The sequence below is a fragment of the Mustelus asterias genome, unplaced genomic scaffold (genome assembly GCF_964213995.1).
Source record: "Mustelus asterias unplaced genomic scaffold, sMusAst1.hap1.1 HAP1_SCAFFOLD_1080, whole genome shotgun sequence".
Classification (NCBI taxonomy): Eukaryota; Metazoa; Chordata; class Chondrichthyes; order Carcharhiniformes; family Triakidae; genus Mustelus; species Mustelus asterias.
Genome location: NW_027591025.1, coordinates 1 through 18182, shown reverse-complemented (window position 1 = coordinate 18182; position 18182 = coordinate 1). Strand labels below are relative to the sequence as shown.

Sequence of the window (18182 nt, the reverse complement as noted above, 5' to 3'; positions counted from 1 at the left end):
TGACACCGTACGTAATGAGACTGTGTTACTGACACCGTACGTAATGAGACTGTGTTACTGACACCGTACGCAAGGGGACTGTGTTACTGACACCGTACGCAATGAGGCTGTGTTACTGACACCGTACGCAATGAGGCTGTGTTACTGACACCGTACGCAATGAGTCCGTGTTACTGACACCGTACGCAATGAGGCTGTGTTACTGACACCGTACGCAATGAGACTGTTACTGACACCGTACACAATGAGACTGTTACTGACACCGTACGCAATGAGTCCGTGTTACTGACACCGTACACAATGAGTCCGTGTTACTGACACCGTACGCAGTGAGATTTCATTGGACACATTTGGAATTTCTTTTACTTAAATGTCACTCCAATACTGTGTTGCTGAACTGTACCTTGTACACAAACTCCTCCATCTTCTCCATTGCATGATGAGCCTGTAGAGGCAGGGTTAGGACTCGGACCTCCTCCTCCTCCTCCTCTTCATGTTGTGTCGTAGAGTCTGTCTGGAATTCCATGCCCTGCAGCATAACAACAGTATCAGTCAGTGTGTTACCTGGGATCACTAACATTCTGTGCCTGAACCTAACCGCATGCTTCATATTTATATTGATACTTATCTATTAGCTTCTTTTGCTGTCTTTCTGCTGATCTCTCCTGTACACACAGACTCTTGCTGGCAACAATACCATCTCTAAAACCTTGCCCAAGGGGTCTCTCTCCTGCTAGACTGAGTATAACAGACTGCAAACCATAGAGTTTCATCGCTGAATCTGCTCCTCGCCTCAGGTAAAAGCAAAAATACTTCGAATGCTGGAATCTGAAACAAAAACAGAAAATACTGGAAAATCTCAGCGGGTCTGACAGCATCTGTGGGAAGAGAATAGAGCCAACACTTTGAGTCTAGATGACCCTTCATCAGGGCTAAGAGCATCTAGACTCGAAACATTGGCTCTATCCTCTCCCCACAGATGCTGTCAGATCTGGTGAGGTTTTCCAGCATTTTCCATTTCTGCCCCTAGCCTCATCCGATATCCACACAGACTATTCAACATGATTCTCTGGATGGTGAATAGAGCAGGAGCTCTGACAAATGTTTCCCCATCCCACGGGTATTCAAAGGCTAATGGTGCTCCTACTCAGATTAGCCTTGTTCCTGCAGGCTCAGAGTTAATGTAAGTTCAAGGACTGAATCATGCGGGGAACAGAAATAATTACAAAAAATTGCTTCTATTTCATGAACAGCAGCATATCAACAAAAGCCCATTTCCATTTTAAATCTATCCGAGTCAAGTTGTCACAGGTTCGAACCCAACTCCTACTCAAGATGAGATTTCAGGGCAGTACAAGGAATTGTTTAAACAGCAGCTTTTTTTTGGATTTGGGCATTAAACCAAGGCCCTTTCAGGTTGATGGAAAGATCCCTGGACATTTCATTCAGAGAGCTCTTGGTAACCCAGCCAATGTTGCTTACACAATCACCACCAGCTCTGCCCTTCATCAGATTTTTTCTTTTTTGGGATCTTGTTGTTTCCATATTTGCCTGCAAGGCGGCTTGCATTGACATAGCACCTCTCTCATCTTCAGAACATGCCAAAATGTTTTACCGCCCTTGAAGTGCAGTCACTGTTTCAATGTAGAAAATGCAGAGCAAGCTCTCACAAACAGAACTGGAATCATGGTCAGATTAACGGTACTGGGAGCGAGGTAAGTATTAGCAGGGGGTGATAACCCTCCCGATATTCTTTGAGATAGGATAGCACCCATGTCCACCTGAGAGAGCAGACGACGCTCCACCTGAACAGTGGAGCACTCCCTCTGTACTGCACTGGAGTGCTGGCCTAGATTCCATGCACATATTTCTTGAATGGGTCAATGATGAGTAGACAGCAGGACACAGGAAAATCTCAGACAACAAACGCTAGTTAAAAATTGAACTGAAGAGTCAGCCCAGGCTGGATAGCTCAATGTGAGATGAGAAGGAAGACTCAAGTTACAAGCTTCACAATATTCCTTAAGTGTGGGAATCACAAAGGCCGGTGTAACTATAACAGTCCCTTTTAGTCAGTGTCGATGGCAATTCTCCACTTGCTGACCATCTCTGCTCTGGCAGACAGGCCTTCCATCTCTCTCATTAATACATCCAACTGCCCCGAGACTGTTCAAACACCCACACTTTTCTACGTCCATTTCAAGTTCTACATCACAGTTCGCAATGCTTCAAAGTTTTCAATCGTCTGCAAATTTTGAAATTGCGCCCTATATCAGAGAGAGAAGAGGTCCCAACATTGACTGCTGTGGAACTACACTACAAACCCTCCCCAGCCCAAAAAACATTGATTAACCAACTAACACAGAGACTGCAGTGGTTCAAGAAGGCAGCTCACCACCACCTTCTCAAGGTCAATTAAGAATGGGTAATAAATGCGGGCCCAGCCAGTGACACCTGCATCCTATAAAAAATTTTTTTTTTAAAGATTTCCTGTTGCTCAGCCAATTCTACAAACATGTTGCCACTGTCCCTTTAATTACACGAGCTAAAACTGTATCAAATGCCTTTTAGAAGTCCATGTATACCCCATCAACAGTAATACCCTCATCAACCCTCTCGGTTAGCTCCTCAAAAGATACACGCAACCTAGTTAAACATGATTGACCCCTTAACAAATCAATGCTGGCTTTCCTTAATCAGCCCACATTTCTCCATGTGACTATTAATTTTGCCCCAAATTCTAGAAGTTTCCCCACCACCAAGATTAAGCTGACTGGCCTGTAGTTGCTGGGGGCTGAACTTTATATCCTTTTTTGAACAACATTTGAACAACATTGAACAACAGTCTAAGGAAGACTGAAAAATTATAGCCAATAGCTTTGCAATTTCCATTCTCACTTCCCTCAGTATCCTTGGATGCATCTCATCTGGAACTGTTGCCTTATCAACTTTGAGATAGCCTATCGAATACCTCCTCCTTATCAATTTTAAACTCATCTAGTTTCACCATGGCCTATGCAGCATCTTCTTCCTTGCTAAAGACAGATGAAGAATATTCATTTAGTACCTTAGCCATGTCCCCAGCCTCCATGTGTAGATCCCTTTTTGCTCCTTAATTGGCCCCACTCCTCTTTTTAATCACCCGTTTACCATTTATATGTCTATGGAAGACTTTGGGATTCCCTTTTATATTGGCTGCCAGTCTCTTCTCATACTCTCTCTTTGCTTCTCGCATTTGCTTATACACTTTCGCTCTGAACCTTTTATATTTAGCCTGATTCTCGGTTGCATTATCCACCTGACATCTGTCCTTAGCACTTTTTTCTGGATTTGTTTGCCCTACCTTTCCCCTTCGTGTGAATAAACCTCGACTATTCCCGAACTATATCTTTTGTTTTTCCTGCCGATATTTGATTCCAATCTAACTAGGTCAGATCACTCTTACCCTATTGAAATTGGTTTTCCCTCAGTGAATTATTCTAGTTCGGGATTGTTCCTTGTCCTTTGCCAAAACCAACCTAAACCTTATGATATAATCATTGTTCCCTAAATGTTCTCCCACTTGATCCACTAGACCCTCCTCATTGCCAAGAACCAGCAGTGCCCCCTTTCTCATTGGACTCGAAACATACTGCTGTAGAAAATTGTCCTGAACACACTCTAGGCCCTCTTGCCCCTCTCACTGCAACTATCCCAGTCTATATTGGATAACTAAAGCCCCTTTTATAATTGCTCCATGAGTCTTGCACCTCTCTGTAATTTCCTTGCAAATGTTTAGTCGAGTACATATGGGATTATTTTCTCCGACACATCTCTTTAACATACTGGAGGAGGTGGATTCAGAAAGACAGCCCAGAGATCTGATAGGTGGGAGAGCAAGATATCAGGATCTCTGACCCACAAAGTGGAGCAAAACACTAACTGAGACGGGGCCACAGATATTAAATGAGACACCACCAGTCATAGTTATTCTCCACATTGGGGCGTTCTCTTGCCGTACATAGATCAACCTCAATGAGAAAGCTTTCTGTTTCTGAGTAGAAACAGGACGGAGTTCAAGGTTGCAGTCTAATGTCAGCCTTGGGATGATAATTATACATCAAGTCAACTTCATGTTTGCAGTTTGATGCCATTCAAATACTGAGAATACAGCTTTGAAATTCTCTCTCGCCTTTCTCTGCCCTTATCCTTCCCGATACTTACTGTCGCTGAATCTCCCCCAGCCCGGGAGTCTGCTTTCTCCTCCATTAGTTCGGTTAATTCAACATCATTTCTCTGGTTGACATTGCTGGAGTCTCCACATGCTTCACTCGGCGATCTCTGGGCAGGCATGGATAATGCAGACGGAGCTTTCTCCTTCACAGCCTGGGGAAGGCTAGAGTAAAATAGTAAACTGGTGTAGTGAAGAATATAAAGACAGTGCGAGGTTCTACCACATCTATCCGCCTACAGAGCATGTACAATCGACACCACCCATTTAATATCCATCCAACCCCACTACTTAAGACTTGACATTAAGGTCAGGGATAAGGACTGGGCTATTTCAGCCACGCAGCATCATGTCAACTATTTGCAGCTACATTAACCCTTTCAGCTGCTGAGTAATCATGAACTGTATGCTAAATACTTGACCGCACTTACAACTTCAGTCCTACAGCATTTGTATCTTTATTCCCCACCCAATCTCTGCAACCTCCATCAACCCCACAACTCGCCGAGATCTCCGTGTTCCTGCAACTCTGACCTCCCGCTTCCTGTCCCCCATCATTGATGACCACAGCTATACAAGCCATAAAGCTCTGAAATTCCTTCCCGGAACCGTTAGCCTCCTACAGGATGTTCCTGAAGAGCTTCATCGCTGACCAAACTGTTATGGTTTAATGTCTCTGGCGTGGTGCCAATTTTAGTCCGATTAACTCGTAAAGCACCTTCCGACCTTTCACAAGGTCACCAAGTCAACATAGAAGTAAAGGTTGTTGTAGTAAAAATGTCAATTAAGCTCACTCTCCTCCAGTGATCCCGCTTTATCACCATTCCTTCTCTCACCTTTAACCCCCAAATCTCTATCTGCCATATAGCCCCACATCCCCTCCATCTCTTTGATCAACCTATCCCAATATCTTTCATTAAAAACCATGAGAAATAGGAATAGGCCACATGCCCTTAAGCCAAGTCCACCTTTCAATAAAATTATGACTGATTTTTAATGTCAATCGCCCGATCCCTGTACTCCATGATTCCACAAGAGACCAAAAATCTTATCAGCCTTAAATATATTCAATACGGAGCATCCACAAACCTCTGGGAAAGAGAATTCCAGAGATTCACAACATTCTCACTCAAATTCCCATGCATCTCAATCTTAAATGATCAACATTTTATCCTGACACTGTACTAGATTCCCCAGCGAGGAAACACAAGCCCTCATCCTCGGTATTACTCCCACTCTGCCACTCGCTCCCGATGTCTCCCCCATTCGCCCCGCTGTCCCCCCCCTCCCATTTGCCCCGCTGCCCCTCCCCTTCGCCCCGCTGTCCCTCCCCCTCGCCCCACTGCCCCTCCCCCTCGCCCCGCTGTCTCTCCCCCTTTGCCATTGGCCCCGCTGTCTCTCACCCTCTCCCATTGGCCCCGCTGTCTCTCACCCTCTCCCATTGGCCCCGCTGTCTCTCACCCTCTCCCATTGGCCCCGCTGTCTCTCCCCCTCTCCCATTGGCCCCGCTGTCTCTCCCCCCTCTCCCATTGGCCCCGCTGTCTCTCCCCCTCTCCCATTGGCCCCGCTGTCTCTCCCCCTCTCCCATTGGCCCCGCTGTCTCTCCCCCTCTCCCATTGGCCCCGCTGTCTCTCCCCCTCTCCCATTGGCCCCGCTGTCTCTCCCCCTCTCCCATTGGCCCCGCTGTCTCTCCCCCTCTCCCATTGGCCCTGCTGTCTCTCCCCCTCTCCCATTGGCCCCGCTGTCTCTCCCCCTCTCCCATTGGCCCCGCTGTCTCTCCCCCTCTCCCATTGGCCCCGCTGTCTCTCCCCCTCTCCCATTGGCCCCGCTGTCTCACCCCCTCTCCCATTGGCCCCGCTGTCTCTCCCCCTCTCCCATTGGCCCCGCTGTCTCTCCCCCTCTCCCATTGGCCCCGCTGTCTCTCCCCCTCTCCCATTGGCCCCGCTGTCTCTCCCCCTCTCCCATTGGCCCCGCTGTCTCTCCCCCTCTCCCATTGGCCCCGCTGTCTCTCCCCCTCTCCCATTGGCCCCGCTGTCTCTCCCCCTCTCCCATTGGCCCCGCTGTCTCTCCCCCTCTCCCATTGGCCCCGCTGTCTCTCCCCCTCTCCCATTGGCCCCGCTGTCACTCCCCCTCTCCCATTGGCCCCGCTGTCTCTCCCCTTCTCCCCGCTGTCTCTCCCCTTCTCCCCACTGTCTCTCCCCCTCTCCCATTCGCCCCGCTGTCTCTCCCCTTCTCCCAGTCGCCCCGCTGTCTCATCCCCCTCTCCCATTCGCCCCGCTGTCTCTCCCCTTCTCCTAGTCGCCCCACTGTCTCTCCCTCTCCCATTCGCCCCGCTGTCTCTCCCCCTCTCCCAGTCGCCCCGCTGTCTCTCCCGCTCCCATTGGCCCCGCTGTCTCTCCCTCTCCCATTCGCCCCACTGTCTCTCCCCTTCTCCCAGTCGCCCCGCTGTCTCTCCCCCTCTCCCAGTTGCCCCACTGTCTCTCCCCCCTCTGCCATTCGCCCCGCTGTCTCTCCCCCTCTCCCATTCGCCCCGCTGTCTCTCCCCCTTCTCCATTCACCCCGATGCCTCTCCCTCTCTCCCATTCGCCCCGATATCACCTCCCCCCCCCCCCCCCCCCCCACCCCACCCGATATACAAGTTAGCCAGGAAGGACCTAAAGAAAGAGTTAAGAGCCAGGAAGGGACATGAGAAGTCTTTGGCAGGTAGGATCAAGGAAAACCCTAAAGCTTTCTATAGGTATGTCAGAAGTAAACGAATTACGAGGGTAAGATTAGGGCCAGTCAAAGACAGGAGTGGGAAGTTGTGCGTGGAGTCTGAAGAGATAGGAGAGGCACTAAATGAATATTTTTTGTCAGTATTCACACTGGAGAGGGACAGTGTCGAGGGGAGTACTGAGATGCAGGCTGTTGGACTAGATGGGATTGAGGTTCATAAGGAGGAGGTGTTAGCAATTCTGGAACGGGTAAAAATAGATAAGTCCCCTGGGCTGGATGGGATTTATCCTAGGATTCTCTGGGAGGCTAGAGAGGAGATTGCAGAGCCTTTGGCTCTGATCTTTGGGTCGTCATTGTCCACAGGAACAGTGCCAGTAGACTGGAGGATAGCAAATGTTGTCCCCTTGTTCAAAAAGGGGAGTAGGGACAACCCTGGTAATTATAGACCGGTGAGCCTTACTTCTGTTGTGGGCAAAGTATTGGAAAGGATTATAAGAGATAGGATTTATAATCACCTGGAAAGGAATAATTTGATTAGGGATAGTCAGCACGGTTTTGTGAAGGGTAGGTCGTACCTCACAAACCTTATTGAGTTCTTTGAGAAGGTGACCAAAGAGGTGGATGAGGGTAAAGCGGTTGATGTGGTGTACATGGATTTCAGCAAAGCGTTTGATAAGGTTCCCCATGGGAAGCTTTTGCAGAAAATATGGACACATGGGATTGAGGGTGATTTAGTGGTTTGGATCAGGAATTGGCTAGCTGTAAGAAAACAGAGGGTGGTGATTGATGGGAAATATTCATCCTGGAGTTCAGTTACTAGTGGTGTACCGCAAGGATCTGTTTTAGGGCCACTGCTGTTTGTCATTTTTATTAATGACCTGGATGAGGGCGTAGAAGGATGGATTAGTAAATTTGCGGATGACACTAAAGTCGGTTGAGTTGTAGACAGTGCGGAGGGAAGTGGCAGGTTACAGAGGGACAATGATAAGCTGCAGAGCTGGGCTGAGAGGTGGCAAATGGGGTTTAATGCGGAAAAGTGCGAAGTGATTCACTTTGGAAGGAGTAACAGGAATACAGAGTACTGGGCGAATGGTAAGATACTTGGTAGTGTGGATGAACAGAGGGATCTGGGTGTCCATGTGCATAGATCCCTGAAAGTTGGTACCCAGGTTGATAGGGTTGTTAAGAAGGCATACGGTGTGTTAGCTTTTATTGGTAGAGGGATTGAGTTTCGGAGCCAGGTCATGTTGCAACTGTACAAAACTCTGGTGCGGCCGCACTTGGAGTATTGCGTACAGTTCTGGTCGCCGTATTATAGGAAAGATGTGGAAGTGTTGGAAAGGGTGCAGAGGAGATTTACCAGGATGTTGCCTGGTATGGTGGGAAAATCGTATGAGGAAAGGCTGAGGGGCTTGAGGTTGTTTTCGTTAGAGAGAAGAAGGTTAAGAGGTGACTTAATAGAGGCATACAAGATGATCAGAGGATTGGATAGGGTGGATAGTGAGAGCCTTTTTCCTCGGATGGTGATGGCTAACACGAGGGGACATAGCTTTAAATTGAGGGGTGATAGATATAGGACAGATGTTAGAGGTAGGTTCTTTACTCAGAGAGTAGTAAGGGCGTGGAATGCCCTGCCTGCAGCAGTAGTGGACTCGTCAACATTAAGAGCATTCAAATGGTTATTGGATAAACATATGGATGATATTGGAATAGTGTAGGTTAGATGGGCTTTAGATTGGTTTCACTGGTCGGCGCAACATCGAGGGCCGAAGGGCCTGTACTGCGCTGTAATGTTCTATGTTCTATCTCTCCCTCTCTACCAATACGCCCTGATATCTCTTCCCTCCCTCAGTGACGTCTTCCTTGCTGCACTGAACTCAAATAAAGCCTCCAGAGATAAGGAGAGCAAGTCTGTGCGAATACTCCAGGACTGGCCTCACCAAACGCCAGTACAATTGCAGCACCACTTTCATTCGCTTCCACTCATCAGTTAATGCAAATCCCAATCTCTTCCTTCTCACTGTCTCAATCTTCAGAACCCTTTCCCATTCATTCCCACTATGATTCATTTCCAAAAGTTCCCATCTCTCCCATTTTGTTCTGAAACGTCAGCCACTCACCCTGAAGATCCCTCCCATATATCCCTATTTCACACTTCTCCAGCTCAATTCCTGTTCACATCGGGTTAATTGTTGAGGATTAACCAGACAATGCATGGTGAGTACTCAAATCTCCTAACGTTTATTACTTGCTAGCAAGGAGAACACAGTGACTTTCACTATGATGTTCTATTGATTTACAGGCAGTTATTGTTAATGACAGCAAATGAGAAACGAGCAACATTCAAATCCTTCATTTGCATACATAGTTCACCAATCTTAGCGTAGCTTTCTCCCTTTCTTATCCAATAGAAAACCGCCTCCTTCAGAAGTGTAACATGTCAACATGTCTTGCTTTATGGTATTTGTCATGGAAACTTTTCTTGGTTTCATCCTGTGCACAAGGCCGGGTACGCAGTGTTTATCAACATGACACAAAGTTAGATCAGTCTCTAAACCCATTACCTGCTCCCCTTCGCCCCGTCCCCTGCTCTCTCCCCCTCTCTCTCCATCCCCTGCTCTCTCCCTCGCTCCCCGTCCCCTGCTCTCTCCCCGTCCCTTGCTCTCTCCCCCTCTCTCTCCGTCCGTCCCCTGCTCTCTCCCCCTCTCACTGTCCCCCAGCTCTCTTCCCCTCTCTCTCCGTCCGTCCCATGCTCTCTCCCCCTCGCGCCCCGTCCCCTGCTCTCTCTCCCCATCCCCTGCACTCTCTCCCTCGCTCTCTGTCCTCTGCTCGCCCCCTCTCTCCCCGTCCCCTGCTCTCTCCCTGTCCCCTGCTCTCTCTCCCTCGCTCCCCGTCCCCTGCTCGCTCTCCGTCCGTCCCATGCTCTCTCCCCCTCTCTCCCCGTCCCCTGCTCTCTCTCCCTTGCGCCCCGTCCCCTGCTCTCTCTCCCCGTCCCCTGCACTCTCTCCCTCGCTCTCTGTCCTCTGCTCGCTCCCCGTCCCCTGCTCGCCCCCTCTCTCCCCGTCCCCTGCTCTCTCTCCCTCGCTCCCCGTCCCCCTCTCTCTCCCTCGCTCCCCTGCTCTCTCCCCGTCCCCTGCTCGCTCTCCCTCTCTCCCCGTCCCTGCTCTCCCCCTCCCCTGTTCTCTCCCCCTCGCTCCCCGTCCCCCTCTCTCTCCGTCCCCTGCTCTCTCTCCCTCGCTCCCCGTCCCCTACTCTCTCTCCCTCGCTCTCTGTCCCCTGCTCTCTCTCCCTCGCTCCCCATCCCCTGCTCTCTCTCCCTCCCCGTCCCCTACTCTCTCTCCCTCGCTCTGTCCCCTACTCTCTCCCCCTCCCCCCCCCTCTCTCCGTCCCCTGCTCTCTCTCCCTCGCTCCCCGTCCCCTGCTCTCTCCCTCGCTCCCCATCCCCTGCTCTCTCTCCCTTGCTCCCCGTCCCCTACTCTCTCCCCCTCCCCCCCTCTCTCTCCGTCCCCTGCTCTCTCTCCCTCGCTCTCCGTCCCCTGCTCACTCTCCCTCTCTCCCCGTCCCCTGCTCTCTCTCCCTCTCTCTCCCCTTCCCCTGCTCTCTCTCCCTCTCTCCCCGTCCCCTGCCCTCTCTCCCTCTCTCCCAGTCCCCTGCTCTCTCTCCCTCTCTCTCCCCTTCCCCTGCTCTCTCTCCCTCTCTCCCCGTCCCCTGCTCGCTCTCTCCCCGTCCCCTGCTCTCTCTCCCTCTCTCCCCGTCCCCTGCTCTCTCGCCCTCGCTCTCTCCGTCCCCTGCTCTCTCCGTCGCTCACTCCTTCCCCTGCTCTCGCCCCCTCCCTCTCTGTCCCTTGCTCTCGCCCTCTCCCTCCGTCCCCGCTCGCCCCCTCTCCCTCCGTCCCCTGCTCGCACCCTCTCCCACTCCCCTGCTCCCTCCCTCCCTCCGTCCCCTGCTCCCCCCCTCACTCCCTCCGTCCCCTGCTCCCCCCTCCCTCCATCCCCTGCTCCCCCCTCCCGTCCCCTGCTCCCCCTCTCCCTCCGTCCCCTGCTCCCTCCCTCCCTCCGTCCCCTGCTCTCTCCCTCCCTCCGTCCCCTGCTCCCCCCTCCCTCCGTCCCCTGCTCCCCCCTCCCTCCCTCCCCTGCTCCCCCCTCCCTCCCTCCGTCCCCTGCTCCCCCCCTCTCTCCCTCCCTCCGTCCCCTGCTCCCCCCCTCCCTCCCTCCGTCCCCTGCTCCCCCCTCCCTCCGTCCCCTCCTCTCTCTCCCCTTCCCCTGCTCTCTCTCCCCTTCCCCTGCTCTCTCTCCCCTTCCCCTGCTCTCTCTCCCCTTCCCCTGCTCTCTCTCTCCCTCTCCCCTGCTCTCTCCCCGTCCCCTGCTCTCTCGCCCTCGCTCTCCGTCCCCTGCTCGCTCTCCCTCTCTCCCCGTCCCCTGCTCTCTCTCCCTCTCTCCCCGTCCCCTGCTCTCTCTCCCCCTCTCCCCGTCCCCTGCTCTCGCCCCGTCCTTCTCCATCCCTTGCTCTCGCCCTCTCCCTCGTCCCCGCTCGCCCCCTCTCCCTCCCTCCCCTGCTCCCTCCCTCCCTCCCTCCCCTGCTCCCTCCGTCCCCTGCTCCCTCCCTCCCTTGCTCCCTCCCCCCCTCCCCTTGCTCCCTCCCTCACTCCGTCCCCTGCTCCCTCCCTCCGTCCCCTGCTCCCTCCCTCCCTCCGTCCCCTGCTCCCTCCCTCCCTCCGTCCCCTGCTCCCTCCGTCCCCTGCTCTCTCCCTCCCTCCGTCCGTCCCCTTCTCCCCCCTCCCTCCGTCCGTCCCCTGCTCCCCCCCTCCCTCCGTCTGTCCGTCCCCTGCTCCCCCCCTCCCTCTGTCCGTCCCCTGCTACCCCCTCCCTCCCTCCGTCCCCTGCTCCCCCACTCCATCCCTCCCCTGCTCCCCCCCTCCCTCCCCTGCTCCCCCCTCCCTCCCTCCCCTGCTCCCCCCTCCCTCCCCTGCTCCCCTGCTCCCTCCCTCCCTCCCCCCCCTGCTCCCTCCCTCCCTCCCCAGCTCCCTCCCTCACTCCGTCCCCTGCTCCCTCCCTCCCTCCCCTGCTCTCTCCCTCCCTCCGTCCCCTGCTCCCTCCCTCCCTCCGTCCCCTGCTCCCTCCCTCCATCCCCTGCTCCCTCCCTCCCTCCGTCCCCTGCTCCCTCCCTCCATCCCCTGCTCCCTCCCTCCCTCCGTCCCCTGCTCTCTCCCTCCCTCCGTCCCCTGCTCTCTCCCTCCCTCCGTCCCCTGCTCCCTCCCTCCGTCCGTCCCCTGCTCCCTCCCTCCCCCGCTCCCCCCCCTCACTCCCTCCCCTGCTCCCCCCTCCCTCCCCTGCTCCCCCTCCCTCCGTCCATCCCCTGCTCCCCCCCTCCCTCCGTCCGTCCCCTGCTCCCCCCTCCCTCCGTCTGTCCGTCCCCTGCTACCCCCTCCCTCCGTCCCCTGCTCCCCCCTCCCTCCGTCCCCTGCTCCCCCCGTCCGTCCCCTGTTCCCCCCCTCCCTCCGTCTGTCCGTCCCCTGCTACCCCCTCCCTCCCTCCGTCCCCTGCTCCCCCTCCCCCCCCTGCTCCCCCACTCCATCCGTCCCCTGCTCCCCCCCTCCCTCCCTCCCCCCCTCCCCTGCTCCCCCCCTCCCCCCTCCCTCCCTCCCCTGCTCCCCCCCTCACTCCGTCCCCTGCTCCCCCCCTCACTCCGTCCCCTGCTCCCCCCCTCACTCCGTCCGTCCCCTGCTCCCCCCGTCCGTCCCCTGCTCCCCCACTCCATCCCCTGCTCCCTCCCTCCATCCCCTGCTCTCTCCCTCACCCTCCATCCCCTGCTCCCCCCCTCACCCTCCATCCCCTGCTCCCCCCCAACCCTCCCTCCCCTGCTCCCCCCCCCCAACCCTCCATCCCCTGCTCCCCCCCCCAACCCTCCATCCCCTGCTCCCCCCCCCCAACCCTCCATCCCCTGCTCCCCCCCCCCAACCCTCCATCCCCTGCTCCCCCCCACCCTCCGTCCATCCCCTGCTCCCCCCCCCAACCATCCATCCCCTGCTCCCTCCCTCCATCCATCCCCTGCTCCCTCCCTCCATCCATCCCCTGCTCCCTCCATCCATCCCCTGCTCCCTCCATCCATCCCCTGCTCCCTCCCTCCCTCCATCTCTCCATCCCTCGATCCCTTGCTCCGTCCCTCTCTCATCCCATCCCTCTCTCTCCCCATCCCCTGCTCTCTCCCTCTCCATCCCCTGCTCTCTCTCTCTCCATCCCCTGCTCTCTCTCTCTCTCCATCCCCTGCTCTCTCTCTCTCTCCATCCCCTGCTCTCTCTCTCTCTCTCTCTCCATCCCCTGCTCTCTCTCTCTCTCCATCCCCTGCTCTCTCTCTCTCAGGTAGTCATGATGTGGAGATGCCGGCGTTGGACTGGGGTAAACACAGTAAGAAGTTTAACAACACCAGGTTAAAGTCCAACAGGTTTATTTGGTAGCAAAAGCCACACAAGCTTTCGAGGCTCTGAGCCCCTTCTTCAGGTGAGTGGGAATTCTGTTCACAAACAGAACTTATAAGACACAGACTCAATTTACATGAATAATGGGTTGGAATGCGAATACTTACAACTAATCCAGTCTTTAAGAAACAAAACAATGGGAGTGGAGAGAGCAGGGGATGGAGAGAGAGCGAGGAGAGGGCAGGGGATGGAGAGAGAGCGAGGAGAGAGCAGGGGATGGAGAGAGCGAGAGAGAGCAGGGGATGGAGAGAGAGCGAGAGAGAGCAGAGGATGAGAGAGAGCCTGTCTTGATGCTCTCTCCACTCCCATTGTTTTGTTTCTTAAAGACTGGATTAGTTGTAAGTATTCGCATTCCAACCATTATTCATGTAAATTGAGTCTGTGTCTTATAAGTTCTGTTTGTGAACAGAATTCCCACTCACCTGAAGGAAGGGGCTCAGAGCCTCGAAAGCTTGTGTGGCTTTTGCTACCAAATAAACCTGTTGGACTTTAACCTGGTGTTGTTAAACTTCTTACTCTCTCTCTCTCCATCCCCTCTCTCTCTCTCTCTCTCCATTCCCCTGCTCTCTCCTTCCATCCCCCTGCTCTCTCTCGCTCTCTCCATCCCCTGCTCTCCTCTCGCTCTCTCTCCATCCTCTGCTCTCTCTCGCTCTCTCTCCATCCCCTGCTCTCTCCTCGCTCTCTCCATCCCCTGCTCTCTCCTCGCTCTCTCTCCATCCCCTGCTCTCTCCTCGCTCTCTCTCTCCATCCCCTGCTCTCTCGCTCTCTCTCCCATCCCCGCTCTCTCTCCATCCCCTGCTCTCTCTCTCTCCTCTCCTCCCTCTCCATCCCCTGCTCCTCTCAGCTCTCTCTCCCATCCCCTGCTCTCGTCTCCCATCCCCTGCTCTCTCGCTCTACTCATCCATCCCCCTGCTCTCTCGCTCTCTCTCCATCCCCTGCTCTCTCTGCTCTCACTCGCAGTCCCCTGCGTCATCCCCTGCTCTCTCGCTCTCTCTCCATCCCCTGCTCTCTCGCTCTCTCTCCATCCCCTGCTCTCTCGCTCTCTCTCCATCCCCTGCTCTCTCGCTCTCTCTCCATCCCCCGCTCTCTCTCCATCCCCCGCTCTCTCGCTCTCTCTCCATCCCCCGCTCTCTCGCTCTCTCTCCATCCCCCGCTCTCTCGCTCTCTCTCCATCCCCCGCTCTCTCTCCATCCCCCGCTCTCTCGCTCTTTCTCCATCCCCTGCTCTCTCTCCATCCCCTGCTCTCTCGCTCTCTCGCCATCCCCTGCTCTCTCGCCATCCCCTGCTCTCTCGCCATCCCCTGCTCTCTCGCCATCTCTCCATCCCCCGCTTTCTCTCTCCACCCCCCGCTTTCTCTCTCTCCACCCCCGCTCTCTCCTCTCCATCCCCTGCTCTCTCTCTCCATCCCCCTGCTCTCTCTCTCCATCCCCTGCTCTCTCTCTCCATCCCCTGCTCTCTCTCTCTCCATCCCCTGCTCTCTCTCTCTCCATCCCCTGCTCTCTCTCTCTCCATCCCCTGCTCTCTCTCTCTCCATCCCCTGCTCTCTCTCTCCATCCCCTGCTCTCTCTCTCCCATCCCCTGCTCTCTCTCTCCATCCCCTGCTCTCTCTCTCCATCCCCTGCTCTCTCTCTCCATCCCCTGCTCTCTCTCTCCATCCCCTGCTCTCTCTCTCCATCCCCTGCTCTCTCTCTCCATCCCCTGCTCTCTCTCTCCATCCCCTACTCTCTCTCTCTCTCCATCCCCTGATCTTAGAAATCCTACAGTGCAGAAAGAGGCCATTTGGCCCATCGAGTCTGCAACGACCACAATCCCACCCAGGCCCTACCCCCATATCCCTACATATTTACCCACTAATCCCTCTAACCTACACATCCCAGGACACTAAGGGGCAATTTTGGCATTGCCAATCAACCTAACCCGCACATCTTTGGACTGTGGGAGGAAACCGGAGCACCCGGAGGAAACCCACGGAGACACGAGGAGAATGTGCAAACTCCACAGACAGTGACCCGAGCCGGGAATCAAACCCAGGAGCTGTGAAGCAGCAGTGCTAACCACTGTGCTACCGTGCCATCGCCTGCTCTCTCTCTCTCTCGCCGTCCCCCGCTCTCTCTCTCTCGCCGTCCCCCGCTCTCTCTCTCTCGCCGTCCCCCGCTCTCTCTCGCCGTCCCCCGCTCTCTCTCTCTCGCCGTCCCCCGCTCTCTCTCTCTCTCTCGCCGTCCCCCGCTCTCTCTCTCTCTCTCGCCGTCCCCCCGCTCTCTCTCTCTCTCGCCGTCCCCCGCTCTCTCTCTCTCGCCGTCCCCCGCTCTCTCTCGCCGTCCCCCGCTCTCTCTCTCTCGCCATCCCCCGCTCTCTCTCTCTCGCCATCCCCCGCTCTCTCTCTCTCGCCATCCCCCGCTCTCTCTCTCTCCACCCCCCGCTCCCTCTCTCTCTCCATCCCCGCTCCCTCTCTCTCTATCCCCCGCTCCCTCTCTCTCTATCCCCCGCTCTCTCTCTCTCTATCCCCCGCTCTCTCTCTCTCTATCCCCCGCTCTCTCTCTCTCTATCCCCCGCTCTCTCTCTCTCTATCCCCCGCTCTCTCTCTCTCTATCCCCCGCTCTCTCTCTCTCCATCCCCCGCTCTCTCTCTCTCCATCCCCCGCTCCCTCTCTCCATCCCCCGCTCCCTCTGTCCATCCCCCGCTCCCCCTCTCTCTCCATTCCCCGCTCCCTCTCTCCATCCCCCGCTCTCTCTCTCTCCATCCCCCGCTCTCTCTCTCTCCCCCTCTCCATCCCCCGCTCTCTCTCTCTCTCTCCATCTCCCGCTCCCTCTCTCTCCATTCCCCGCTCCCTCTCTCTCCATCCCCCGCTCTCTCTCTCTCCCATCCCCCGCTCCCTCTCTCTCCCTCTCCATCCCCGCTCTCTCTCTCTCCATCCCCCAGTCTCTCTCTCTCCATCCCCCGCTCTCTCTCTCTCCATCCCCCGCTCTCTCTCTCTCTATCCCCCGCTCTCTCTCTCTCTCCATGCCCCGCTCTCTCTCTCTCTCCATCCCCCGCTCTCTCTCTCTCTCTCTCTCCATCCCCCGCTCTCTCTCTCTCTCCATCCCCCGCTCTCTCTCTCTCTCTCTCCATCCCCCGCTCTCTCTCTCTCTCTCTCCATCCCCCGCTCTCTCTCTCTCTCTCCATCCCCCGCTCTCTCTCTCTCTCCATCCCCCGCTCTCTCTCTCTCTCCATCCCCCGCTCTCTCTCTCTCTCTCCATCCCCCGCTCTCTCTCTCTCACCATCCCCCGCTCTCTCTCTCTCTCTCCATCCCACTCTCTCTCTCTCCACCCCCGCTCCCTCTCTCTCTCTCTCTATCCCCCGCTCTCTCCATCCCCCGCTCTCTCTCCATCCCCCGCTCCCTCTCTCTCTCTCTCCATCCCCCGCTCTCTCTCTCTCTATCCCCCGCTCTCTCTCTCTCTCCATCCCCCGCTCTCTCTCTCTCTCTATCCCCGCTCTCTCTCTCTCTCTATCCCCCGCTCTCTCTCTCTCTCTCCATCCCCCGCTCTCTCTCTCTCTCTCCATCCCCCGCTCTCTCTCTCTCTCTCCATCCCCCGCTCTCTCTCTCTCTCTCTCTCTATCCCCCGCTCTCTCTCTCTCTATCCCCCGCTCCCTCTCTCTCTCTCTCCATCCCCCGCTCTCTCTCTCTCTATCCCCCGCTCTCTCTCTCTCTCCATCCCCCGCTCTCTCTCTCTCTCTCTATCCCCCGCTCTCTCTCTCTCTCCATCCCCCGCTCTCTCTCTCTCTCTCTATCCCCCGCTCTCTCTCTCTCTCTCCATCCCCCGCTCTCTCTCTCTCTCTCCATCCCCCGCTCTCTCTCTCTCTCTCTATCCCCCGCTCTCTCTCTCTCTTCCATCCCCCGCTCTCTCTCTCTCTCCATCCCCCGCTCTCTCTCTCTATCCCCCGCTCTCTCTCTCTCTCCATCCCCCGCTCTCTCTCTCTCTATCCCCCGCTCTCTCTCTCTCTCCATCCCCCGCTCTCTCTCTCTCTCTATCCGGGTTTACCTCGCTCTTTTCTCGGTCTCTCGCTCCGGTCCCGGCATCAGCTCCGCTTCCCCCGACCCCGGCCCGCCGTCGCTTCCGGGTCACGCGGCACATCCGGGTCACGCCGTGACCTTTCGGCACAGCTTCCGGTAGGTCAGAAACCAGTCTGAACACTGATTGGTCAGAGGGAGAGTGACCGCTGTCCGGCCCGGACACCCTCACCCCCTCCCCGCACTGTCCGGCCCGGACACTCTCTCTCCCTCCCCGCACTGTCCGGCCCGGACACCCTCACTCCCTCCCCGCACTGTCCGGCCCGGACACCCTCACCCCCTCCCCGCACTGTCCGGCCCGGACACCCTCACTCTCTCCCCGCACTGTCCGGCCCGGACACCCTCACTCTCTCCCCGCACTGTCCGGCCCGGACACCCTCACTCCCTCCCCGCACTGTCCGGCCCGGACACTCTCTCTCCCTCCCCGCACTGTCCGGCCCGGACACCCTCACTCACTCCCCGCACTGTCCGGCCCGGACACCCTCACCCCCTCCCCACGCTGTCCGGCCCGACACCCTCACCCCCTCCCCACGCTGTCCGGCCCGGACACCCTCACCCCCTCCCCGCGCTGTCCGGCCCGGACACCCTCACCCCCTCCCCGCGCTGTCCGGCCCGGACACCCTCACTCCCTCCCCGCACTGTCCGGCCCGGACACCCTCACCCCCTCCCCGCGCTGTCCGGCCCGGACACCCTCACCCCCTCCCCGCGCTGTCCGGCCCGGACACCCTCACTCC

General features: G+C 56.3%; 1 protein-coding gene across 1 annotated transcript in view; it reads right to left on the bottom strand.

Moving 5' to 3' along the window:
* Positions 1 to 17549, bottom strand: part of LOC144487837 (adiponectin receptor protein 1-like) — a 31885-nt gene extending 14336 nt beyond the window's left edge. Inside the window, exons 1-3 of the mRNA XM_078205909.1 lie at positions 17420 to 17549; positions 4204 to 4375; positions 404 to 529 (exon numbers count right to left, since the gene is read on the bottom strand). Of these exons, the coding sequence (XP_078062035.1) occupies positions 404 to 529; positions 4204 to 4375; positions 17420 to 17457 (336 nt within the window). The 5' untranslated portion in view covers positions 17458 to 17549. The remainder of the gene's footprint in view (positions 1 to 403; positions 530 to 4203; positions 4376 to 17419) is intronic.
* Positions 17550 to 18182: the final 633 nt, after the last annotated feature.